The sequence below is a fragment of the Aulonocara stuartgranti genome (assembly GCF_965226115.1).
Source record: "Aulonocara stuartgranti genome assembly, chromosome: 19".
NCBI classification, from domain to species: domain Eukaryota; kingdom Metazoa; phylum Chordata; class Actinopteri; order Cichliformes; family Cichlidae; genus Aulonocara; species Aulonocara stuartgranti.
The window spans coordinates 12684854-12711840 of record NC_138955.1 but is presented as its reverse complement, the minus strand read 5'-3'; the positions used below and the strand labels follow the sequence as shown (position 1 = coordinate 12711840).

At 39.3% G+C, this 26987-nt stretch overlaps 1 protein-coding gene across 3 annotated transcripts; it reads right to left on the bottom strand.

Annotated features, from left to right (window-relative positions):
• Positions 1 to 1752: 1752 nt before the first annotated feature.
• vps39 (VPS39 subunit of HOPS complex) lies at positions 1753 to 26705 on the bottom strand. 3 transcript variants are annotated; one of them, XM_082515474.1, is made up of 24 exons: positions 26147 to 26705; positions 25898 to 25963; positions 25718 to 25782; positions 25562 to 25604; positions 25318 to 25412; positions 23339 to 23437; positions 23138 to 23230; positions 22431 to 22614; positions 19989 to 20109; positions 19253 to 19373; positions 18867 to 18996; positions 18342 to 18484; positions 18069 to 18209; positions 16699 to 16840; positions 15225 to 15311; positions 14272 to 14345; positions 13977 to 14193; positions 12876 to 13004; positions 12659 to 12761; positions 11799 to 11844; positions 11164 to 11313; positions 7413 to 7547; positions 4164 to 4255; positions 1753 to 3798 (listed from the first exon to the last, which is right to left on the bottom strand). In XM_082515474.1, exons 1-24 carry the CDS (start codon positions 26217 to 26219, stop codon positions 3717 to 3719), a joined length of 2631 nt encoding a protein of 876 aa, XP_082371600.1. In that variant the 5' UTR covers positions 26220 to 26705; the 3' UTR covers positions 1753 to 3716. The 3 variants fall into 3 exon arrangements, with proteins under 3 accessions (XP_082371600.1, XP_082371601.1, XP_082371602.1); XM_082515475.1 differs by having other exon boundaries at positions 18867 to 18993; XM_082515476.1 differs by lacking the exons at positions 1753 to 3798; positions 4164 to 4255 and adding an exon at positions 8049 to 8097 and having other exon boundaries at positions 7437 to 7547.
• Positions 26706 to 26987: the final 282 nt, after the last annotated feature.

Genomic DNA, 26987 nt, shown 5'->3' with positions numbered 1-26987 from the left:
TGGATCCTGTCTCCCTGCCCAGACGAGGAAGTCATCAGGATCCATCCAAGGGCCCGATGTAGAAAGCAGTTGGCAGACTTCACTGTTAGTGTGTGAGACTTACGGCGTTGCTGAGCAGTTGGGCTGTTGTGATTCTGTTACTCCAGCTGGCTTGGCTCAGTTTAGGAAGTCCATTAGCAGGACAAGTTACAGTGTGAGTATTCTCCGGTGCCCCGGCTCTGAGGATAATGGGCTTATCTGGGAAAGGACTTCCAGATGAGATGTGGATGGCTGACTGTTCGCAAACAGATAGGGAGAGGAGCTACTTTTCTTTATTTGTGAAAGCGGGAAGAGGAAGTGCTGTAAATTAAACAACAACAACTAATAACTGATGAGCTCATTATCCAGTCTGCATGTTACCTGTATATCTATATTTCTGACAGAAGATTTTTCTTAAATTGGTTTATAACTAATGGAAATGTCAGAATAAAAAAAAGTAAAGGTGAACAATTAAAACTGCTACTCAGTTAACAAATTGAATAGTCAAATATTTTAAGAAAAATCTGAATTTTGCTTAAAAAAAATAACACACAGTTGCTCCAGAACATCATTATTTCCTGAAGCTGCTCTCTTGGATTGAGATGTGGTGACTGTGGAGGCAATTTGTATACTGTGTACTCATTGTCATGTTCAAGAAACCAGTTTGAGATGATTTGAACTGTGTGACATGGTGCGTTATCCTGCTGGAAGCAGCCGTCAGCCTACACTGTGGCCACATAGACGGACAACGCTTAGTTGGCACTAAGAAGCCCCAAGTGTGCCAAAAACATACAGCATACATGCTATTCCAAAACCAGCAGCCTGAACAACATGTTCAGGCTGCTGGTTTTGTTGTTCAGTCATGTTGTTTATGCCAGATTCTGACAACCATCTGAATACTTCAGCAGAAACTGACAAGTAGTTTATTCAACCCTGTATTGTCCGTTTTGGTGAATCCATGAGGATGGCAACTTCAATTTCCTGTTCATAGGTGACAAGTGTAGGACCTGGTATGGTCTTCCGGTGCCGTAGCCAATCTGGTTTATTCACATTGTAGATTCAGAGATGCTCTTCTGCACACCTTGGTTGTAACAAGTGGATATTTGAGTTACTGTTGCCTTCCTTTAATCTCAAAGCAGTCTCCTCTGACCTCTGATTTTCACTCAGAAAACTGCAGTTCACTGAATATTTTTCAGGCCATTCTCTGTGAACCCTAAAAGTGACTGTGTGGAAAAATCCCATTAGACAGGAAGTTTCTAAAATATTTAAACCAGCTTGTCTGACAATAACCGCCAATTAAAGTTTGAATTTCAGCAGGTTATCCTTATCAGCAATGGATGTCTAAATGCACTGAGTTGCCACCTGACTGCTGACTGATTTGCGTTTAAAAACAAATAAACATTTGAACAGCTGTAGCTAATAATCTGCCTGGCAAATCAATTTATTCAGCAGTGGTGTTAGCCACAAGAATTCTGAATATGCAGAGTAAAAATGTAGATGTTGAACATAAAAAGTAAAAAAATTCAATCATAAACCCATTTTTGCTGGTAAGTTATCGGTAGCTGTAGCCCACACATCTACACATAATTTATACTTAAGAGTCTGATGACATTTTCCACAGTGACAATACTGTTTTGGCTTCCTACTAAATCCAAGCACTAAAAAGATTCATCACCTGCATAATGAATATGTGCAGTGTAGGTGTTGAGCGTTGCTGTCACACAGGCACAAACATGAGTGGAAATGCATGTTTATTACCGATTATAGCCAAACAGAGAGACTGCACCGACCTGCTGGGTTGCTCTTCAGAAACAAATAACTCAATGAGAAATATGTCATCTACCCTCTTAGTCTTTATACAGTATACACTCAGTGGTAACAATAATTTCCACAAAACAATACTTAAAAAACAAAAATGTGAAACAGTCTTAGCAGAGAATGTGTGCAAACCTCTAAAAGCAGAAGAAGAGGAGATATTTCAAGGGATGTAGAAAATGCTACAAATTACAAGAAAGATCTATTTTCTTCCAGTCATCCAGATACCCAAACAACAGTGTCACTGACAACACTGACCAAGAAAAAAAAAATAAAATAAAAAAAAATCCCAAAACAAAACATACATTCATTGCTTTAACTTTATTCATAATAACCTGGGGGAGCATTGCTTTCGTTAAATACCTCCCAGGTGAACAGTAATTTGTCATTTGAACATACTATTGCAATGAAAAAGCAAAGATCCGAGTTAACATGAACAAACAGGACAAGGTTACAACACTTTTAATCTGTCTCAGAGCAAACCAGGCAACAGCCTTATACGTAAAAGAAAAGGTTACAGTGGCTAAGCTGAGACTCATGGTCACAGCAAAGGGCATAAATCAATAATATTTACATCAGTTATTCCATTAGTCTTCAAAGCAGCAAAGAAAGCCTTTAATAAACCCAAATATATTACATTTCATGTATGACAAAGGAAAAAAAAAACCAAACAAACACTGTTTTGTAAAGTTTCTTTAGAAAAAAATTATTATTAACATAGTTGGAGAGACATTTATGTCACTGAACCAACTAAATAAACCACAACATCAAAGCTACACATCACATGTTATTGACCATCTTCCATGGCAACGGCACACCCTGACAGAAACAGTTTCCCTCTTCAGGAAAAAAAACAACTTTGGAAAAGCACATGGCATAGACCTAGTTCCCAAATTCCCAAAGATCCAAGTCAGATTGAGCAGGAAGATCCATGGGGGCTGCGCCCTGTAACCCACAGGACGCACTGCAATCACGCCCTGATGGGTCACAGCGGCACGAGGGAGGCCTAGACCGTATAAGGCAGGTGGCTTCAATGCGGTGGCTCATAGGTGAAGCAAACCAGGGGAGAAACCGAGCGAGTGCTCCTCAAGCATTGCAAAGTTTAAATAAAAAAAAATAATTATTCCACGACAAAGAAGACAACAACGACAAACGAGACATTAAAACAGTGGAGAGTGAATTTAGAGCGATAATATTTAAACTGTAAAAAACAAACGAGGAAAATATGTTAGCTGCAACAAATGATTAAATAAAACACAAAAACCACAAATGTGCAGTAAAGCTGTTTTAGTAAGTAACATCACTTGCAATGACAAGTCATGAGAGACAATCTTCAGAGTCGCAGAAGGCATTCACCAGTACTCCTGCAGAGTCTATATGGCATATGAAGCAGTGTTTGAGGCCGATGCAGTGCAGCAGGAGGGAAGGGAGACTGTGTAAACCAGGCTTGTAATCATCTCCTGGTGAGTGCATGCACAACGTCTGTTGTTACAGTTGTCAATAGTGTCCGTTTTCCTCAGAGGGAATGTGTACCGTAGAGCCGTGAATCCCTTCTAGCGTTACAGCGACACATGCTTTTCAAATGTCAACGTCTACCTCACTCCCTCTCTCTCCCCGCCTGTTGAACGACCCTGGGCATTCCTACTGCTACTTCATGCACAGAGAGAGAAAGTCGACTTCGGCTCCCGTCCTGCTCTGTGGTTTTAGCATGACAACGGGAGGTCAACTCAGGTTAAAAAGAATCTGCAAGCAAAATCCTCTGACGTGCTTTGGACAAAAGCGTCCCATTCGAAGCGCTTCCAACTACCACGTGTATTTCTAGTTCACAGATGTCCAAGGAGTCGAAGAAAGGAGGGCAATTTATTATTTCTACTGTGGAGATGTTACTGTTCAGCGGGGCAAATGTTGCGGTCTTTGCAGCAGAAGTAATGCACCACCACGCCATTGGGATACCTGGCAAATGCACTGAAAGAGAAAATAAACAGATGTGTGAACGCTTTCCTACTGATTGTTACAAGCACATAAACAAGCATTAAATGAAAGCTGAAGGAGTAAACTATGTGTATGTGGTATTAACAGCAGCTTGTCTCATAAGAAAATACAACTAAATTAATAAACGTGCATAACCCCACATTAGTGAGAGTTAATGTGTCTATAGAGCAAACAAATCATCCCACTTTTCAGTTTTAAGATTCAAATATTTGTCATATACTCAAATTTTCAGCAAAAGAATGGAGAAGAAAACCCAAAATCAATGAAATAAAGATAAAATTTGAAAACCAAGTAAATATAAAACAACAGCATGCTAAATCTGAACAGGACAGTCCTACCTATTTCCTATTTTCTTCTTGCAGACTCTGCAGATCTTCTCTTCTGTAATAACGCATTTAACCTGCTGGTGGAAAATCCGCTCCTCTTGCACCTGAAATCAAATGACAGGAACACGGACATTAAATCGTCTTTCTCCAGCACAGTCACTCGATTATAAAGGTACAAAACCTCCATCTCGAACACTCTGTCGTCTACCATTTCACCATTCAGCACAAATATATAGCGTGACGGATGGAGGAGTGTGGACTCTCCTGCTTTGAAGAAAAAACGCACAAGAAATCAAATTGTGGACATGATTTGAAGTGTCGATTTCTGCCAGTGTCTCTACAGCTCCTGTTTATTTAACACTCTGGATTGGAGACCACTTCAGCTCAACCCATCAGATGTGGACCTCATGATTAATTCTCAAATAGCTCTGGAGATGACAGATGAGCATATGAAATGTAAATATTAAAAAATATATATGTAGCACCGATTTATGCTGTTCATTTGAGATATCAGTTTAATTACTCACGCAATCATCCTAGTACTTTTTTGTATCGCAAAGAGACAAAAATGTCTTAAAGAAATATACACATTAGGAAAAGTAAACAAATATGTTGCATTGCATTTGCACTCACTGCCCACAGTTTCCATTACTACAGCAATATTGAACGGTTGAACCAGGCCAGCATTTAAGGGCATCAAATTGACATCTGGACATATGTGTGCAAGCTTTTTAATGTGAAGCTAATTAGCTTGCAAACTGATCTCAGCTGTGACCCTTTAAGCTCATCTTTTGTAGCAGGCATTGTTTCACTGCTAATGCGACCATCTGCCCTGCCACTGAGAGAAAGCGCACAGATATGGTTTTAAATTAATTTGTTAAGTTTAATGTGGAAACAAGCTGTTTGGGTCTGCTAATCAAGCAAAACTACTGTTGAAAATCAAACTGGAAAACACATTTGAGAAGTTAGAAAAATGTCCTTTTTAGCCATTAACTGTTGCAAACTTTGACTGTCCACCGTGTTATTGATATTACAATTTATTAAAAAAATTCTTTAACTAATTTCTAAATATTCTGAGAGATCTGGGAACAAAAAAAGTAGGAAAACAATCTAATTAAAGATGGGGCATGCAGGAGCACTGTACCAGGTCAAAATATTAACTTTCAGTTTTAGTGGGGGTAGAAGGGGGGGCTTCCTCTGAGCAGTGGCTACTTCATTTCAGGTGAAGTAAGCTCACTGAACATTCCTGTTTGTGTCACTGGCCTGGTGGTGTACCGGTAACTTCTTTATTTCTTAATAATTCTTAATAAGCCATTGAAGGAAAACAAACATATGTTTCTCCTAACAGCGCTAATAAATTTCATATTTAAAATATTTTCTCCCAAGTGAAACTGTACCCCTCTAAAACATCAGCTGTCTATCCTTCAACATGAGGACCGAAAAACTCTCAGACATGCACACCTCTGCTTCGCTCAGGCGTTGTTGAACATGTCTGGACTCTTTTTCAGATGTCAGCCTAAAGTAAAAAATCTTTTAAGGAAGAGGGCAGAGGCCTAAATTCTAGTGATGTGCGATACCACTGATTTTCTTTCCGATCCGATACCAAGTAATATTCAGGGTGGTATCGGCGATACTGATCCGATACCGATACTTTGTACAAAAACTTATTTTATTTATTGTATCTCAAATTATAGCATCATAATGATTACAGGACATCAGATTATTTGTTCTTATCACTTAATAATGTAGGGTTCATCATATAGAAATAAAAAAAATGAAGTTGTGCTATTTGAACACTTTGCCTGCCTGCAGCACTAAAGGACTCCATGAGAGACGTCTGTCTTGCCCTAGCAGCACCTGACTCTCTCCTCCTCTTCAGTTCACCTCAACATACGCTCGTCATATTCTGTGATATGATTTACTCTGAGGTGTTTGACAAGGTTAGTGATATTGCCACAACCATACATGCCAACCCTCCCGATTTTTCCGAGAGAATACCGAATTTCAGTGCCCCTCCCGAAAATCTCCCGGAGCCACCATTCTCCCGAATTTCGCCCGATTTTCTAGGACAACAAAATTGAAAAATCATATTGCAGAATTCATAGCGTGGCCCAGCCAATTCCAGTTTCCAACAATGGCAGCAGCAACTTAGTTTTAATATTGCTCTTGTTTCTCTTTTTGGGTCGCAAAAAAACTTTTAACATATTTTCAGGTGAGAATGTAGCTGTGTAAACTTCAAATATCTGAGCCGACTGACACATCGTCTTCAACCTCCCCCCCCCCCCCCCCGTCTTTCCCTATTCGGGTTAAACATGATATACAAGTCACTTTGATAACTTAAAAATGTTATTGTTTGGCTTTTTCGGTGTTTTATTTGTTCGTGAGTAAATTGGTTTGGCTGAGATTAAAGTTATTAGATTTGATTAAATTAAATTTGACTTTATTAATCCTTCGGAAGGGTTCCTCCGGGGTTTTCACACAGCTGAATAAACGTGGTTAAACAGAAGTGTGAGACGGTCGAGAGTTTACGTCAGTGCCCGGTTATATTTTAGATAGCAAGGAGCAGACGGCAGAGTTTCACTCCACCGAGGGAGCTCGTGACGTACTACCCGGCTTTCTTTAGACCGCGAAGGCCAGGTCCTCAGGTGGAAGCAGCCTCTGAATTTGGACACCCCCGCTGTTTCCGGGCCAGCCAATAATAACGGTGACATTTAACGTATTTTATCCGATAAATAAACCCTGTAAAATTATTTACCCCCCCCCCCCTCCCCCCTCCAACAGCCCTTTTGAATGTCTCCCTAGTATGGCCACAACACCTCACTCTTGGAGCACTTTTTTGCCACATGTATCGCAAACCACGTCTCAGCTGTGTGTGGAGGTAAAATACGTCCGCACATGACTTCAATTACGCTCAGCCATTGTTGAGAGTGCGCACGCCAAGGGGCTGCGAGACATTTATACAGCCGTATTTCGCACATAACTATGAAAGGCGGAGGAGGAAGTAGTTCCTTTGAATGTAGACAATCCGAATGTTATAGTTTCTTTCCACTGTGTTCCTGTTAATGATAAACTACAAATTTACTCTAAATTACTAAAATATCGATATTTTAATGTGAGAATCGATTCTAGAACATAAATGATTGGTATCGGAGGAATCGATATTTCAGGATCGATCCGCACATCACTACTAAATTCCTTGCTAGCATATATCAAGCATTAAAATTCAGAAGTCATTATGTGAACCCGCTCTCCAGGACTCACCCTCAGGAATTCGGCTTGCAGCAGACTTTTCAGCACCTGGTTGCAGCGCTTCATCTGAGCCTTCTCCTCCAGGACGCTCTCCAGGAAAACCCGGATCTCACGGATCTGAGTGTTTGCTGGGAGCAAATTGATGGCCTGAGTAAAGAAAAGAAAAACAAAACACCAGCTTGGTAAACACTACTGACCACACCTTGCTATTTAAAAAGGTTTCAAAGGCATAAGGGACCTCTGTGGATTACTAAATGGCAAACACAGACTTTAAAAGTATATTTTTTTATAAACAGCAGTGCTGGTAATTTTCATGTTGTGGGGCAACAACTTTCAAAAGCAGCAATGATAGTGACGTGTAATTGTCATTTTCAAATCCATTAGACTTTTTATTACATACTTGTTCATCATTTCAAAGTCATAACGGCAAATCAAATCACTTGTCTGGGAAAAACTAATTTGCTGTCCCACTTTGTGTTACATGATATCCTCCAAACTTCTAACTGCATCTTACCCTCCTTCACAACAACTAAATTACATCTCCTGCGTGCTTTTACGTGACCGTTTAGAAAAACTAAACACAATCAAGCTCTAGTTTTTTTTCTGTCCTCCTGCTTCATATAATGTAATAAAATTAGTACAAATTACCTCGTTAAACCCAAACAGCTGCCATAGAGCACAGAGCGAGCATTTTCTTCTGAAAAACAGAGCTGGATTTAGATTAAACTGTATTTTTTTATTAAACAGAGATGTGCAATAACAGACTGTGCAATAACCTTAAATAATATGCACATTTTAAAAGTCTTTACGCTAATCAATTACCCTTCAATGATGCTACTAGCACTTACATTTTTTGTGTTTAAAGTGTTTCTATAGATCTTTCTGCCTTGTGCATCGTAAGGTGGTCAACTGCACTGATGTCTCGCTGAGGGGAAGACCAAGCTCCTAGAAACTGGCTGTGATTCTTCTGGACCTCAATTTTGCAATTGACATCTGCTTTCCTGAAGCCAAGATTGAAGATACACATGATTTCCTACATGAAGTCAAAAGTGCTGCCCAGGGAACCAGTGTCCATCTTGAAATCTCAAACTAATATCAATGCACCGGCTGACTGCTTTATTCTACTCACCAAGGACAGATCTACCATCAAATGCGGGAGCATCTTGCCAAGATGTGGAAGGCTCTGAGTAAAGGTTAGCCAGACTTAAAGTGTTTAAGTTGTGTGTTGATGTGATCCTGCTCAGTGAGTCTCTACAGTTGCCCTTGAAAAAAAACTGCTGAGCAAGAAATTGGATCAAAACCAAAACTGCATGCTTCGTGCCACCGTTAATATTTCCTGGAAGAGCCACATCGCCAAGGCCGTATCTATAGAACCATTCATTCATTGAGTAGACTTATCTTGCTGATTTCTTATTCACTAAAACTGTTCATTTTCATTTTGTTGGAGCACAATGAAACCTATTTTAAATAGCAAGCATGCGAGTGAAGAAATGAAAAAGTTCCATTAAAAAAAACAAACAGAAAAAACAAAAACAAACCCCCCCACACACACATCAGATGTTTTGCATAAAGTTTTCTGTCATCTTGTCACAGCAAGCAGATCCATGGGAAATGAAAGCAGGGTGCCAGTAAAGCCGATGAGGGTGTGCAGCACAGAAAGATGGGATGAAGAGCTCTGGTCTGATAATTTAACATATCTGTGATCTGAAATCAGCAGTGCCTTTCTCAAAGAGTCACATGTTCATTAAGTCACAGACAGAACAGAGGCTGTTGGAGCGCATTTTACAACAAGAACATAACCCAGAACAGACAAACATTCTTGATTTATGTGTTTAAACTTTAACAGAGACAAAGAGGTCTCTGAAAAGCCACGCCTCCTCTCCTTAATGCTAAGACATTAAGAGTTTTTTGTGTAACTGTTAGCTGGATTGTTCAGAAAAAACAAAAACTAGAGCTGCAGTCAAAAAAAATGGTTTGACTGAAGTCATATCAAACCACTATTAGTCTTAATAAAGTACAAATCTTTAAAAAAAAAAAAAAATTGCTATTCACAGCAGAAATAACTATAATAGAGCTTACCAGTAACCCAGGCATGGGCAGTCACAAGTCAGTGCACTTGTAGGTCTGGTTAAACAGAAAAGGTTGCACGGATGCTCAAGGGTATCCAGCATAAAATCTTTGGAAGTATGTTCTACCCCTACGATTACCCCTATGAGAAGAACCGCAACTCAAATATCTATAGTATCATCTTCATAGTGATGTAAGATATTTTTTGGCAAGATTTGAGAGGTTTTATGAAAGGTATTGCAACACAAAGTAGGTACTCTCGGCTGCTCCTTTATTTCCCATGGGCGCTCACCACAGCGGATGGATCCATGTTTGACTTGACACAGATTTTACACTTCATGCCCTTTCTGATGCATTTATCTAGGCTTGGAACTGGAACTATGAGTACACTAGCTTGTGAACCCCCGATGCTGGATTAGTGTCTCCTAGGACTGAAAAAAAGGATCTTTCACATGTAAGATGAATACATTACCCACACCAGCTTATATGTCTTCAGAATTAAGATTAGACCAGGGTGACAAAGACTAAGTGAAGATATCCCCTCTATATATTTATTTTTTTTGTTAAGTTTTTAGTATTCAGTTTACATTTTTGATGTTCTAATGCCTTCATTTCAGTTACCTAAACCTAAATTACCCTTAGTTTTATTTTTAACAATAATGACCTTAACTGTGTCACCCAATTTGACATAATCAATTATGGTGGGTGAATTTAAAGGTGTGGAAACTTTAACAGGTAATCTTTTTCCCCCCTCTGGCCAAAAAACAAAAAACAAAAACAAACAAACAGATTAACTCAAGAATACAGCTATTGATGTAGCACTCTTCTACACCATCAACAGTCAAACCAATGAAAATTTGGCTGGATGAGAGTTTATGAACCAAATCAGTTGACACGGCGACTACGGCGGTGTTAAAAACGACTTTATAAAGTAGTCTTCAAGAGATATTTTCTTCACAGCATTTGGAGGGAGTGAGTGGGGGATTGTGAAATGATATTTTGACAAGCAAAATGGGTTACGAGCCACTTTTCAGTGTAACATCTTTTATTTAATTAACTTCTTGCTATTTTGGTTTTGGGTGCAGGTCTTTTAACAAGTTACACAAAGTAAGTTTTAGAAACTTCACCACAGATGCCTCTCAGGGGAGACCAGCACTCTGTTGGACATGTTTTTCTGCTTTGCTGAATCCTTCTGTCAAAAGACAGCAGCTTGATTACCCCCAGCAGTGCGAGCTGCTTTCATTTTGTGCTATAAACAAACTAAATCTTTAAAGAATCTGCATTCTGTTCAGTGGCTGCTTTCTTTCTTTTTTTTATAAATGTCAGATTATTAATTTTGTGTAAGTCACTGAGTGCGTGTCACTGTTAAAGCTGTTTTTTTTAACCTAATTTTAATCCAGTCTAAACAGGCCGACTCTGTCCTGGATTGAGTTAGAAAATACTTTAATTGATTGAGTGAGATGTTTGAGGGTTTATGCAAAGTGGAGTTATTTTATGTCAGGGGACTCATAAAATTCAAAGTCAATTACCGTCAGTATACTCTAACTGGCCTCACTAGACACTAACAGAGCCTGATCTGACTTGATGCTGTTAAACATTCCATACTATACAAAGAAATAACAGAATCGCTACCAGAGACTAGGCAGCAGTGAGTCACTCTGGTGAGAAATACCCTGCTGATGCAATCACTGTGTACCTTGGTGGTGTTGAGCTTGCTGTGGTGCAGCTCCAGGACCTGCAGGGCTGCCTGGAGGTTGGCCTGAGGCTCAGATAGCTCCATCTTAATTGGCCCCAGGCAGTGGACGTCAGGAGGTGACAGGTACATTCGCAGCAGAGAAAGATAAACCTACAGAGCAGAAATACAGCTGTTATTAATGTGCTTAATTGACAAACTAGCACCTTAAGTTATGGCCAAAAACCTGTCTCATGAGGTTTGACTACTAACGCTTAAGGCACCTCATCCTCGAGTCCAAGTGAACATTTCTGCCAAACATACATAAATTTAGAGGCATTCAAGAGAACAGGACAGGCAGACAAACAGGCCAACAACATGCTGTCATGTCAGCTGTCATTTCTAGTTAAGTGAGGAAGAAAATTTTTAACATTTTTTTTTTGTAAAGCTGGCAATGCTCCTTGTAGCATAAATAATTCATTATAGTTGTATAGCATGTTCTGTGAACACAAATGTGCTTATCAGAAGGCAGCAAAGCATACAAACTGAAAAATGTGGTCATAAAAAAATAAACTTTAATAAATTCCAGGAGGACACAAACTCAAAAGAGGTAACCCCCCCCCCCCCAACAACCTAGAATTACACTAAAAACTACTTACATCTTTATTTCCTTCCACTGAACTGTTGTAATGTCCGTGACAGTATCTGCAAAGAGCACACAGAAAAACATTAGCAAATACATGATGATATAAAATTGCTCATTTTAATGCTATGATGTTGACTGATTGGACAAACACAGCACTGCAGGTAATTACACTGGCTCTGCCTTGCAGAAAATGCTGTTAAATATAGAGTTACTTTCAGCTGCTCCCTTATTCACAAGGCGTCACCCTTCAGGCAGCAGCGCATATTTGATTTGGCAAGTTTTTAAACACCGAATGCCCTTTCTCATGCAACCCCGAAGGGCTTTGTGCCTCCTCTCGGGATCAGGCCAGAACCCTTCACTTGGTGGGCCAAATATGCAAACCACTACTCATAGTCAGGGCCCCAACTATATGATAAAGCATATAGTTGGGGCTGGATCAGTGAGGGTTTCTTTTTCACTCACTATGTAATCATTAGTTAATCTGACTCTTCCACAGTATGCCCTTTTGTTCTTTGTGGTGGCAGATGCCCGCCCCTTCCCGAACCTGGTTCTGCCAGAGGTTTCTTCCTGTTAAAAGTGAGTTTTTAACTTCCCACTGTCCCCAAGTGCTTGCTCACAGGGGGTTATTTGATTATTGGGGTTTCTCTGTCTTATTGTGGGGTCTTTACCTTGTGATGCAAAGTGCCTCACAGTGACTATTGTTGAGATTATATAAACAAAACTGAATTACACTATGGAATCCAAAATGCATGTAAATATGACTTCAGGAAATGACCCAAGTTCGTGACTGAGTCAGGAAATACTTTGACAGTTTAACATCAGTCATATTAGCTGTTGATTGGTGTTACTTTTCAGTTGTGCAGGAATACTCACTCTTCAGCCATGTGGGTGTCTTTCAAGATGTGTACATAGATGAAGAGCGCTTGCTCATGTTTACCCATACGACCCAGAAGCAGAGCCCGTTCCTCCAGCAAGCCTTCAACATGGAACCAAAAGTCAAGGATTATGACATGGCAACTCACGTCTTTATTTGTATTTCCCAAGCAAACAGTAGATAAAACCTGTCATCTCAGTGTAAGCAACATCCTACCATCAAAGGGGAAGTCACTGATGAGTCTGGCAGGTTCATAGCATGTAGAAATATCCAGGAAAGTCAACAGCTTGTTCCTGAACTCTCCCAGTTCACCATTCTCTTTCCCTGCAGGAACAGCTGAAGCGCCTACAATAACAGAGCATTTTATTACAGAGATGTTCAGATAATGGGTGAGTCTGTGGAAAAAAGCTATTTCCGTTTTAAAGAATGGGTGTTGCTCTTCATATTTGTCTACAGTGGTTTTTGCCATTTTGGGGTTTTTTAGATCACTTGTGATGTAGAAGTAGTAATATGAGGGTTTGTCTTACTGTTCTTTGACAAATTATAACTATATTAATAAAATAAATAAATAACTTAATTATTACATTTCAGAAAAGGTAAATATCAAGATGATTTATCATATGCCCAAAGTAAAAATATATTTAACCACACATATTCCCAGCCTTGTACCCAACGATCACAATAAGCCTAGAGAAACTCTTTAATATTGAGGGCTGCGTGTGCTTGCATTCCAGTTTATCGTGAAATGCAGCAATAGCTGGCCCAAGGATCGGGTTTTTCTTATTTCATTAGCTGTTTTTAAGTTTTATGGGGGTTTGGTTCTTGTTTTTAAACAGAGTGCACATTAACGAGCATTCCTGCTGGGAGGTGCATTAAAAGGTGTTTCAAGAGTAAGAGATGGATGGACCTGATAATCAGTTCTGACACAGACTTTATTTGCAACAGCGGTGAGAGAATACTCTCTGCAAGAAGAGCCAGAGTGAATCCATATGCAGTGCGGTAATGAAATCAAATAAAAATTCTAAAATACAATTAAAAAATAAAGTCTTTTAAAAGTAAACTCAACTTCAAAAAGGCCAGGTTTGCTAGAAAGCCTTCAAAGCTCCATCACCCTGCTACGCTGATGCTACAATTACACTCCTCCACATTTCTCTACAGCAAAAGGAGGTTATTGTGTATGTTAACTAATAATTTATCAATGTGATATGTGCCCAACAACGTAACTTATTTTCATAGTCTAACAGGGAAAAAAAGGCTAACTGTAAAACTTTTTCATTCCCAGACACTCCGTGTACTCAGGTTTATTCTTGCTCATACCTTTAGGCAGCAACTTGAGGTACTCCTTCATGAGGACTTGAACCCTGCCCAGGTAGAGCTGGATTAGCACATTGTGAAACTCGGGACCCTGCTCTTCCCACACGTAAATGATGTGCTCTAAATATGGGATGGCGAGCTCCTTAAAACCATCCTTTAGAAACTGCAGCACCTTGTCTCTAGGCAACGACTCCACTTCTGTCAGGTCTTCTGTAAAGATCTGAGCAGGAAGACAGGTTTTTACTCCATTGGGTAATAAAAAGGAAGTCGTGGCAATGGATGTAAATGTTGTACCTACCTTCAGGCCATCTTCAGGAAACGTCTTCAGCACCCAGGGAGAAAACTCAAAGATTATACCCAGATTCTCTGCTCCTGTGTGCACAGAGGTGTTATGATGGCTAAGTGGGCTTAACTTACAACTCAAATCATTAGGTTTTAATCAGCCTGTAAACATTTCCGACCTAATTAATTATAAGAAAATTAACATATTGTTGGACTGGACTCCAATGCAATAACATGAATACATTTATACAACTGAACATGTTCAATACTGCACAAAACAACAAATGAGTTTTACTGTTGTGTCCTGCATTTAGAATTTTGTTGCAAACGGAAAATAATAATACTAATGATAATACTACTACTACTACTACTAATAATAATACTACTACTACTACTACTACTACTACTACTACTAATAATAATAATAATAACTAAATAAAACTGTTTTGGACTTTAAAAAAAAAAATTGCCAATAATTAAACACAGCTAATTGAAGCAAATGAAACTGTCCCAGTGAAGCTGGAAGAGTCCACAGTTTCAGAGGGTTGTTGTTGAGTTTAAAATAACATTTACAATAAACAAAAACACAATCAAACGCCAAATGAAATTCTTAAAGCACAGTTGAAACACAGACTACTGAAAGAATTTTAATCATTTCATTATAAAGACTCATTCTAGTCATTACCTTATTCACCTCATAGGAATTCCAAAAGTACTACAGCAATTTTAGCTGTTGACCACCCAGTAAGCAAACGGTATATAGATGTAAAGTTTCATAGCGAAACAAAGGAAATAAGAAAAAATAGAATTTTTTTTAAACGCTCCCATGTAATTAATCTCAGACACGCAAATCACTGCAGATCAGTTATATCCAACATCCATAATCAATCAACATGAATGTTTTCTCTGGGAATTTTCCAAAATCCCATCAACAAATTTAACAGGCTTGAGCCAGCTGTTGATCCTTACCCAATCTTTGGAGGTACTGCACTGTTCGCTCATGGCCCTTAAGTGGAGAGTTGGCCTTGGTGGATTGGTCGAGCAGCACCTGCAGAGCTGCGAGAGTGTAAACAGGCTTGAGAAAAAGTAACAAGAGGTGAATAACAGAGGAACTAGAACAAAAGTGACGTCTGCCTGAGTGAAAGTAGCAAGATGTGGTCTGCTCTGCTCTGCATTACATAAGTCCTCCACCAACAGAAATTGGTCGAGGCATATGCAAAGTGTTAATCTGTGTTTTGGAACAGCTGGTTTGAATTGGCAGACGCAGAGAGAGGCAGACTTGAGCAGCATGACATCACACCCAAACTGCAGCAGGCCAATTAAAACCAGATGCGCTCTCTGCGAGAACAGCCACAGAGTACCAGCAGAAACAAAGAGCGTTAAGGCAGCTCTGATTCACAAGGATGACCAGTCGACCTCATGCAGGAAACCTCCTCTGAGATAATCTGTGCAACCACACCAGAATACATCTACGAGCTTATAACTTAAACATACTGAAATGGTTACGCTCACAACGGCTTTTGTGTTTGGGAGGTAATGACAAGACCGCTGACAAAAGCAGAGCAGATCTGTGATCAAATGAGCTGCCACTTATATAGCGAACTCCAAATACAACATCCAAAGCTGGAAACAGATGTCTCAATGCATTTTATTATTATGCATTTAGTTGAGGTCTGCAAGAGATAAACCACACTGACAAATCACTGTAACTGTGATGGCAGTCATTATTCAGCTGATTGACATATCTGTTCTCTGCAGCTCATCAATTCAAAAGATATTTCACAGTGTCACTTATATTTTAAACAAGTGCATACGCATCATGTCAAAAGAGACAAAAAGAAAACTAACTTGCATGTATTAAACACTGACAGTAATTTGAATTCTCTCAAAGATGGACTTCAACCAGCTAAAGGCAAACAGTTAAGGTTTGGTGTACAACAAGCCATTGTTCAAGCTTTGTTTCTTGATTATAAAAATATGCAAAATAAGGGGGGAAAAAAACCCCCCAAAACCCATCCTCTCTTATTCCCAGTTTTAAAAAGAGAAAGTCAACCAACAAGTCGACAAGCTTGAGAGAGAAATGACTTGACTCTCACTTGAACCCAACAGCGTGATACCTGCCAGTTTTCCAGAGGAGTCAAACACAGCTTAAGGTGTATAAATCTTATCCATTTCACTTGAATTATTACGATCTAAATCACACTTAATCAAATGGAATTCAAGTTCCAAAGAAACTTTTCCCTGCAAATACACTTGAAAGGATCCATGCTTTATATTCTGTTTGTAAGACTGTTTTAAATATTTTACCTTACATCAATAATGAATACAGCAATCTCATTTATCATTATGAGAAGAAGATGACAAACAAGTACCCTAATAATACAATACCCCTCTAACATGGAAAATTTATGAGATTTTAGGATTTAAAAGTCTTGACAATTACCTTTCTGGTGCAGGCCCTTCTTTTCATAGAGAATAATGAGCTCGCTGTACTTGTGAGCCTTCTTCAGGACATACTCGCTCTCCTCGATGTGGCAATGATTGTTCTCCAGACGAAGGAGGGGGGACACAAGGGCCACGTTTGTCTGGATGAGGTGAGGATAAAAAGCAGATCACCGTTTCTGTTGCTATTTATTATCTAAGCAATCTGGCACGTATTCCCGGCATCCCAAACACGCACTCATATTAAACTAGCTGCAGAGGACTTTAAGGCAAATTCAGACAGTTAAGCTGCTAATGCAAAGCCCAAGCAGTAAGCAGAGAAACTTGCTTAAATACATCTTATCCCACATTCCAACACAAGTTACCATTTCTCCATAGATGAGGACTGAAACTAAGTTTGCATAATAAATTCAAAGTTTTGTTTGGTTTCCCAGGTACCTACTTCACTCAGTCAACACCGGACCCACAGTGCTGCTGCTGTCACGCCTCAATGACAGTCAAACTAACACTGCTTTGAACTGTGATCCAGTTTGTCTTAAGTTGCTTTAAACCTGCCCATCAACTGTTTAACACACACCCCTATGGCTACATATCAAGTTGCCTAATGTTGCTGCCAGTTTCTACAAGTGAGAAACAGAAAGTGAATCACATGCACTCACAGTCATTGTCATTCATAGTAGAGCCATCATTCTTTGTCAGTTTCTGGAAAGCACCGAGTATTTTATGTTGCTGATATTCAAAAGAATTCAATGATGAGTTTTGGGACTGTAAGCATGTTTGTGATTTCTTATAGAGGACTTTATTTTTTATTATGCTTTGCCTGTGTTGTATTCCATCAGATGTGCAGCTATATTGTGCTTGTGAAAGAACGCCTGTATTTGTTTGCATCATTTTGTGACATTACATAGCCCTGGTCATGTCTAATGCATCATCTTTACAACATATGTTTATAGTCTATTTGCTGTTGTTTATATGGTGAAACATAAGTGAGTGTCTGGAAAATTGTTGATTAATTTCATTCACGTTTACATTTTTAAAACATCTTAATAAAGAAGATGATACACCTGTCACTTGTTGAAGAGTTTTGTCTGCTTATCTGACTAAACCAGTTACAAATTTTACTTTTGAGATCACTTCCTTTTACTGTAAATGGATGAAAGCTGCCAAGTTTGTCAGAGCTGATATAACTTGTATCGCAAAGTATAAACATTCGGAGTAGGCTTGCTGACAATAGCAAGCTGTTCTTTAAACTTAAACTACAGTCTGAGGCGTCAGGGCCCAGGGTCCCCTGCTTTGTGTGCGCAGGCTTTAATTTATGTGAAATCTAAACTGCTCGAGAGGGTTATCTTAAAAGTCTTAATTATGTCTTACGTGAAGGTAACATTTCAGCAAGGTGGTATCGATGATCTGCAGGAGTTTTTTGCGGCTCTTGATGGTAGGCGTGCCCTCCATGAGAGGAGACGTCGTAGAAGGGTCAGAGTCATTCAGCTGTTTCACAAGGTGGCTCCGTTTCTTTGAGGACAGAAAAAAATAAAAACCAGGGTTTGCTTAAAAGAAAAAGTGACCAAACCTCCTTAAAGCAAAAATCTTATCGAACTTCTATGAAATTTTCCACTTTTCTCTGACACACAAACACACACCTACCTGCGTGAGGTAATCAATAAGAGCGAGATGCGCCTTTTCCAGCTCTGCCCCAGACAGAGTAGGCAGAGGGTTGGGGTAGTGCAGTTGTTTCCGGTAATCACCTGGGAGCAAGTCTGGATAAAGTCCAATCACGTGTGTGGGATCTGCCGAGCAAAGGAGGATAATAGTTAAAACTTTTACCTTCTTCTAGATTGATTAAAGGAAACTATATTTTGAGTAATATGTTTATAACACAATGTTTTGAAAACTGAAATTAAAAGCCCATTAGAGCAAGAATCACACGATAATAAACTCTTATACAGGCACAAGTGAAGTAATAACATGCAGTGATCATGTGTATAAAATTCTTCCATCAATATGCACAGTAAGCAACAGGAGCAAAAAAGAATATACTGGGAAAATTCAGATGCCTTCATCCGAGTGGACAAAATATTTTCAAGACGTCTCAGCTATAGGCGCATATTGCTGAGCTGTTTGTCAGAAAACAAAAGGAAAGGTGTCCCTGCGGATTGGCAAAAGTCCTACCTGTGCCGAGTTTGGCAAACACCTGCATCGAGTCATCAAATCTCTTCTGGCAAAACAGATTGAAGGCATATAAATTCTGGATGTGATGTATCTGCTGCTTCTTATCACCATCCGAGTCATCCTTCATCTTCTGGCAGGAAAAAAAAAGAAAGTCAACGAATTCATCACGCTACAGTAAAAAGTCCCAGATAAGTCTCTGGATAGCCAGATTGCTAAATAAGGTAACCATAAACTCCAAAGTTGAAAGCATTCTTACTGTTTCGGCTTGCTGCTCCTAATCAAGATAAGTGATTTTAATGTCCCATGCTTCGAGCTAAAGCACAAATTGAATCCTCAGGAATGTAATAATGGGCTTTAATAGTAATGCGAGTGGTTTTGCTGCTCACCGCCAGCTGAAGAGCAAGCTCAAACTGTTTGTCCTGTAGAAGCTGCCGGATCTGAGTGGCTATTGACACGGGCACCAGGCGCCACACAAAGTGGTTGCTGGCAACATACACGATATTTGGCCTGTAAAAGATAAGATAAGAGGAGAAAACAAGATTAGAGACAAAAGCCTGAAGCAAAAGTGTTTTTCTTTCAAAGGATGGACCACCATTATCGGCATCATTATCATGGGAAATGGAAACCAGGAGAACCGATGAAAGCGAGGATGTTAGTTAAATGATGTTATACAAGGCAGCCAGTGTGAAAGCATCAGGAAAGGCAAGCATTCATGATCAAACCTACCAAAAGTGCCCAAATACCACTGCAGTCTTTTACACAATACTGCACCAGTAAATATTTTCTGTTTCCAGAAAGAGCCTCTTCACAAGAAGATCTTTTGCCTTATAATGAAACATTTTGTTGACTTTGTTGTTTAGTATACCCAAATAAAATACATCATAATAGAAGAACTGTCAGGCTTAAAAGCGTGGATGACACTACACTTGAAAGGTTAAAACACAACATAGCAATTAGCTAGTGTATGATTGCATGGAAAGATACAACTCAGTGTTTCCACTCCATTCTCCAGATTTTTACACTGCAAAAAACATAAATCCAAGGTGTGACAATGCAACAGATCGTGATATAAATGATCAGACTTCCACGCAAAAGTAAACTTCAGAGGTCAGCCTGCCTCACCCTGCTGAGGTGATGAAGCGTGGTCTCTGCAGCTCCACGCTCTGCACCAGCAGCCTTGGCTCAAAGGTCCGTATCTCCACATACCGAGGAAGAACTGCTATGATGTAGGGAGGCTGGTGCTCTGGGAACATTAAAAAAAATAACATAAATAAATATTCAGATCAACCAAAATGTTACCAATCTTTGGCAAGATAGCATTATTTATAGCATTTTGCTTGTAGTATGACCAAATCGTGTCTGGCGACACCTGTAAACTCATAAGAAAGCAGTAGCTACCATGATGTTTAAAGGCATATAGAGGGAATATCTGATAAAAGGTGAAAAGACCTTCACACAAGATCTATAATATATCTATACTGAAAGCAGGGGGCCACATTTGTGATGAGATTTCTGGTCCTCGGGGCTATACAGGAAGGAATCTAACCAGACTGCAATCAAGTCAAGCCTGTGGTTGGATATGGGATGAAAGACACTCACAGCAAAAAGCCCAGGCCTCCTCTTCTGGTTGAGCAGTTAGGACACTCTGTTAGAAATATTCTAAACTGACCATACCTCAGCCTCTATTGCTGCTTGCCAACACCACTATCATGACTAATTCAAAATGAGGAAATTGCAAACTGCATGAAACCACTGCTTGGAGGCTTCATTTCCCCTTCATAATGTTTCTTTCCACGCGCCAGTGAGCACAGAAAAAAAAGGCCCTTCAAAACAGTGCACAAGCTTATCTGCATCTCTTCTGTCACAAAGTTCCTCAGACCTACGGTGTCTTAGTCACAGGATAAAAAAAGCTGATCTAAGACTGAGTTTTGTGTTCTGACAAGTGGAAAACAGCATCACAGCTCAGACAGCGAGGGAGGAAGGGAAGAATGGGGACAAGAGAAGACAGACAGACAGCAGCTGGATAAGAACAATGGCAGTGTTTAGACAACAGGTCTGACTGATCTGTAAACTGCTGAACAAACCTGCCCAGTCACTGTGGCAACAAGAGAATAAACTATTACTATTTACATCATCATCATTATTATCATCATTGTCATTATTATTATTATTATTATTATTATCATACACTTCTTTACCAGGCTCATTTATATAAAAAATATATATGGACATTCTGAAAACTTCACACAGATGCTGCCATTACCGAGTTCATTAATTAAGCTCTCCATTATTAAGACAAGAACTGAAAGACTTACCTAAAATGTAACAACTAGGAAAGAGTATTCTCAGATTATGGTCACACTTTTGCTAAAAGAATTCTACAAGAATGCATTTATATAGCACCTATCACAACAATAGTCACCTGAAATCACTTTACAGCATTAAGTAGAGACCATAGAGAAGTAGAAAAAAGACCCTACAGGGACTCAGTGACAGCAGAAAGAAAAAACTCCCCTTTAACAGGAAGAAATCTCCTACCAGCAGTACCAGCCTCAGGGAGTGGACTGGCTGGGTGAGGGGGAAAGATAAAAGAAAAAGGATAGGGACAAGACAAAAAACACAGACTGTAGGAGCGGGAAGACAAAAATCTAATGACGTGCAGCAGTGGTATATAAACACCTGGGGAGTGAAAAGAGGAGAGAGAACAAGCCTCAGTGTAGAGCAGCATTACTAATGGATGCTTCAGGGTCAACTGATCCAGCGCTAACTATAATCTTTCATTCCATATATATTTTTAAAGGCAACTGTTTTGTAGAATTTATGAGCAAAACAAAAAAGCTAAATGTCACCTCGAGAAAATAAACTGTTTAGTGCTGTGGTTTCTTTATTTGGTCTGCTGAGGTTTTCCTTTCTTGCCTGTGAAGCTCTGGGATTTTGGACGGAGAGTTTGTTTTCTATAAATTTGATTGCTAACATTAACAATGTCCACGAAGAAAACAATCGATGCTCTCCCTCAGGAATTCATAAACTTAAGGAAACAACAGTTATTGAAATGCATGAGTTTAGTTTCTGTGAATCGCTGGATTTTTCTGAGGTTTTATTGTATATAATCTGTGAAATGAAAGTGCCCAAGAGGAAAAAACAAAAACAAAAGGTGAACACAGTTGTTTTTCACTTGGGTAAAACAACTGCCAGGGTTACACATTTTGGCAAAACACCTTTGTATAATATCTAAAAGATGAACCCACACAGAGAATTGAGGGAGGATTTTTGGCTCTTGTTTGCAGATAGCTTTGTGCCCTTTTAACTTTCCTGTCAGTTTGTATTGATATCAAGAACAAATACACTCTAACAAAGACATTATGAGTCAGAAATACATAAATAAAGACTTGGATTGGGCTTGAGGTGGTGTGTGGGTTATCCTCTCCTTCTTTCCCTTTTAACATGCTTGGATACATGACAGCAATTTTTTAATATATTTTCTTTTCACAAGCTGATTGATTACAATAGACATAAAGCTTAAAATACAATGACAGCGTATCAGCTGTTGTGTCTTTTTCTTACCCATTGCTATAGGGATATCTGTCCAGTTCAGGGCACACTTCTGGGTGCACACTCCCTCTTCATTAAGCACCACAGTTAGGTCATCCTGCCCAACAGCCACCTTCCCATCTGCCAGTGGAGCAACCAGAGGTTCTAATTGTTTCCCAGTGGGGAAGAGCTCTTTTATGGAGCCACGGCCATCCATCTAGTTGACAGCAAATGCAGTTTGAATGAGTCCGTGAGATTCAGAATAAAGTAATAATATCCTAGCAGTGTTAAAATGATCTGTGAGACTGTTATAAAGTGCTTTACAAAGACAATAAAACACTATTAGGGAGATACATCTATATTATTAACAGACTTTCTGGATGTAGCTGATAAAACAAAAAGAGAGAAGCATGAAGGAAAAAGTCTTAAAATAAACAAAGTCAAGAAATTAAAAAGAAGACAGGAACTCATTATATAACTGTCTGCTTCTAGAAAGTGGCGTAAAAACATCACCTTCAGGTATTAATTTAACTTCTACTCAGCAAACCGGGCATAGAGATGAAAAGGGAAGATGTGAAATATGAGAAAGGTTTCTGTGGATATTTCTTTTCTTTTGACAAGGAGTTTTTCCACACTTAAAAAGACCCATTATGGCTGGAAGAATCATTTTAAGTTATAAGCACATACAAGTAAGTTAAAAAGTAAAGAAGCTGCTTGCACCCCTTTTCTGTAACACATACCCGAATGAGGTAATAGTCTCTCTTGAAACCAACACATATGGAGTTTTCACACCAAGCCATTGACTTTGGAATATCTGGTGCAGCAAAGTCCCCCTGACAGACGAAAGGAAAACATTAAAATGGCTAAATGTGTCAAAGCGCTGGAAAATTCTGTTAAACTTGAATCACACTATAATGAGTCACATGTCCAGTATAAATTACCTGCAGCTCATGAAACTCTCTGTCCTTCCAGTAATACAGCTGAAGTTTCTTTTTCACTGCAACACACATTCTCAGCTGTTCCTCCCCTGAGCTGGTTTGCTGAGAACAAAAGGAGACGAAATATACAATTCGTGAGAGGACATGTGAGGCAAAATATATGTCCAGCACAGATGAACAAACAAGACAAAATATTGCAGCTACTGTATAAAAAACTAAGAAAATGTTCAGGGTTTTTACATATTTAGCACAATTAAATACAAATTGTGTTTTTGGCTACGTTCACACTGTAGGTCTTGATTCTCAATTCCGATTTTTTGATCAAATCCGATTTTTTTTGTCTGCTTGTTCACACTACAAATAAAATGTGACAGCAAACGCGCTCTAGTGTGAACCCTCAAAGCGGCCTGCATGCGCAAAAGAAGACGTCACACACAACGCGCTCTGTTTAGACCCAGACCGAACAGTATTGTTTGACTGATGGACCTTAATATAAAGACTTGTTTCTGACTTTACATTTCCCAGTTTTGCTTTAAGTTATAAAGTTATTTTATTATTTACATATGGCCTAATAATTATCCTTATTGCTGTTTTAGAGAGGAGCGGTGCTTCAAAGGATAGTTGCAGATTTCTGTCAGAATCTGCAGTTTATACAGTACAAATAAAATGTTCACGTTTCTCCAACGTTGTCTTCCCAACAGTTTCACTGACATCTACACTGGATGGCCAGGAAGCGTTCACGTTGTCTTCTCGGGCGCTGATGATTGGCGTCTGTCGTGTGTCAGTGACGTAAAAGACGGATTTAATGCGACATGACCGTTCAAGCAGCAGTCGCTTTCTAAAACATCAGATATGTATCGGATTCAGGACCACATACGAAAGTGATCCAGATCGGATTTGAAAATATCGGATTTGTGCCGTTCACACTGTCATACCATGATCGGATATGGGTCGCATAGGGTCAAAAAAGTCAGATTTGATGCGCTTTCTCCTGCAGTGTGAACGTAGCCTATGTCACTCCTCCATATGTATGTTACTTTACTGTTTTCAAGACACCCACTGTTGTCTTAAATCAGATGACAAAGGCAGAGTTGAACTAAGCAATCACATTGCTTTTTATTTCTATTGTTAAGTGTTGAAAGAGAAATTGAAAATGTCATGTTAGTAAGCAGCACCATGGTAAACCTCAGATTTACTTCCTGTATTGATGCCATCTGTTGAAGGACAATGAAATCCAGAGGATTATAATTACCTAGGTCCTCGATTTGCTTCTGTAAAGTTTGTGAGATGTGTGAAAATACATTCGAAAGGCTACTAAAAACAGTCAGAAGTAAGACGAATGGTCTAGGCATGCTCAGTTTGATTTGGTTTTGCTTGTAAGCCATTATACTCAAATTTCCACGGCCACAAATAACTCCAAACTTAGAATTTAGTTCACTTTTGTCTTAAATGGTTCACAAACATGCAGCTGTATGTCTCGCAGTGTACACAACTGTTCAGGTGAAAACTGGTTTTGCTTTCATTTGTAATGGGAAGCAATGTGTGCAAGAATATGACTGCAGAAACAATACCACTACTAGAAGGAGAACTGGATACCCGACTAAAAGAAACCACCAGCTCACATCAACAGAAACTTGTTTGACTGCAAGACCAAAAAAAAGTTCAAGACTAGCTTTAAGTCTTTATCCTGCTTTAGCCCCCTACATTTCCCTAGGAGACTGCTGCTCTATTGTACACATAGTTAAGACATCACACACAAAAAGAACTTATAAAATATAATAAAAAGAGAAGAACTTAATCCTGTTTGAAGCTGGAAGCCCTGTCTACCTCTGTTATAGAATTATAGTCTGTGAGGGAAAATACTTTTTTTTTTTTATTGCAATACCACAAGTCACCACTGGGAGATAATTGACAGCTGATAGGTCTTATCTATCCTCTCTTACCACATGCTAAGTTACACAAAACAGGGGTCTATTACTGACCTGCAAGTCACATGCAAAGAGTGTGGCTCCTTTGGCTTTGGACACCACAGTGATCTGCTGGAAGGTCAGGAGGTCATGGACATGGATGTTGTTCTCTGTGGGGATGTTTAAATCGGTTTGTTTAGTTGTCACGTTAATGAAGAACTGATATTAGTTTGAAGCCTTTACAAGCCCAAGGTTCCCCCAATTTTTACTTTACATGACATTTTAACTCTGTAAAAATGTATTGCTGAGAAAAACTTACCCAGGAGACTGACAAGAATTTTGTACTGTGAGACAACATAAAGCTAGAGAAAAAAAACACAGTTAAAGAGATAAACACACATAAGCTGGTCAACAAACAGAGGTGAACAATTTTAAATTCTAAATTTGCGGTTAAGCGACTTAAAAAGTCAGATACCTGCTGAATCTTCTTTGAGAAGTTCTTGTTGGATTTTTCCAGTGTGACCTCAAACCGGTTGCCTCCTAAGATAAAAAAAAAGAAACGTGTTCATCAGAATTACTTAAATTGGTATTTGAAGTGTGCAACAGAAAGGTAAACCGGCCTCCAAATGGATAACATCCCCTTCGGTCTCCTTACCTGCATCCTTCTTTATTCGGTACAGAAGGAGATGGCCTGGTTTTGTTCCTACAAGCAGCCAGTCCTCTGTAAGGAAGGCGGTACAAAAGATGCGGTCAGTTAATTTCAGACATAACGTTTTCACATAAGTCTGAGATGTTACCTGTGTTCAGTAGTGAAACAACTCATGATTTCTTGACAACTTGCAAGACTGCAGTTCGATAAACAGGGGTACTATTTCAGTGTCACAAAATTAAATCAACAACTCACCCCAGGCTGCAAGGCAGTCAATCTGAAGAGGAAGCTTTTCCAGAATAGGTACAGGCTCATATGCGTCGTGCATCTTGAAGCGACGCTAATTCAATCTCACACACCCCTCTGATATATCAATCCCACACGGGGCGGACGCCTAATCGCTGATAAATCTGTCCGGGGGTACAGCTTTACATGTCGCCATAAACTAACACAGTTCAGTTTTGCTTTTTCTTGGAATGGCCAATACGGAGAACTGATTAGGTAATGCAATGCAGTTTGGCTTGTTAGCCACCTTCCTCCCTGACCAAAACAACAGCTGATCGTTAGCCTTTTAGCTAAGAAGTGAGCAACTATCGGCTCCCTCTCACTGCAACTGAAATCTGAGCGAAGACTGTAAGTTAACAACTGCGCAACTGCAATTAACCTAAAATGTTTAACCACAAACGCTATATAAACCACAGCAATTAGTTTTCGTTAGCCATGTAGCTTCTTGTTACTTCCTTAGTTGTTTTGAACACGGCTGCGCGAGCTGCTGGGGTTTGACAGGCACGTGACTGAAGTATGTGAGCTCACGAGGAACGCATTAAAGGCGCAGTGGCTTGCATTAAACGGTAAGTTGAACGGTTATTTTGCACTCTCGCGAGGTTTCGTACGAAAAGAAAAACCAGTATTTATGACACAAATACTTAAATATTATATATTTTTTAAATTTAGATTTCCAGGATTTAAAGGACACTCCTACTTGTTTTTTTTTTAAATAAAATATTCTAGAAAAGAACACGTTGTAATTGTGATATATATTTAAACGTGTCTTTTAGAAAATCAAAATAATTCTAAGTTTATACAAAACTTACAT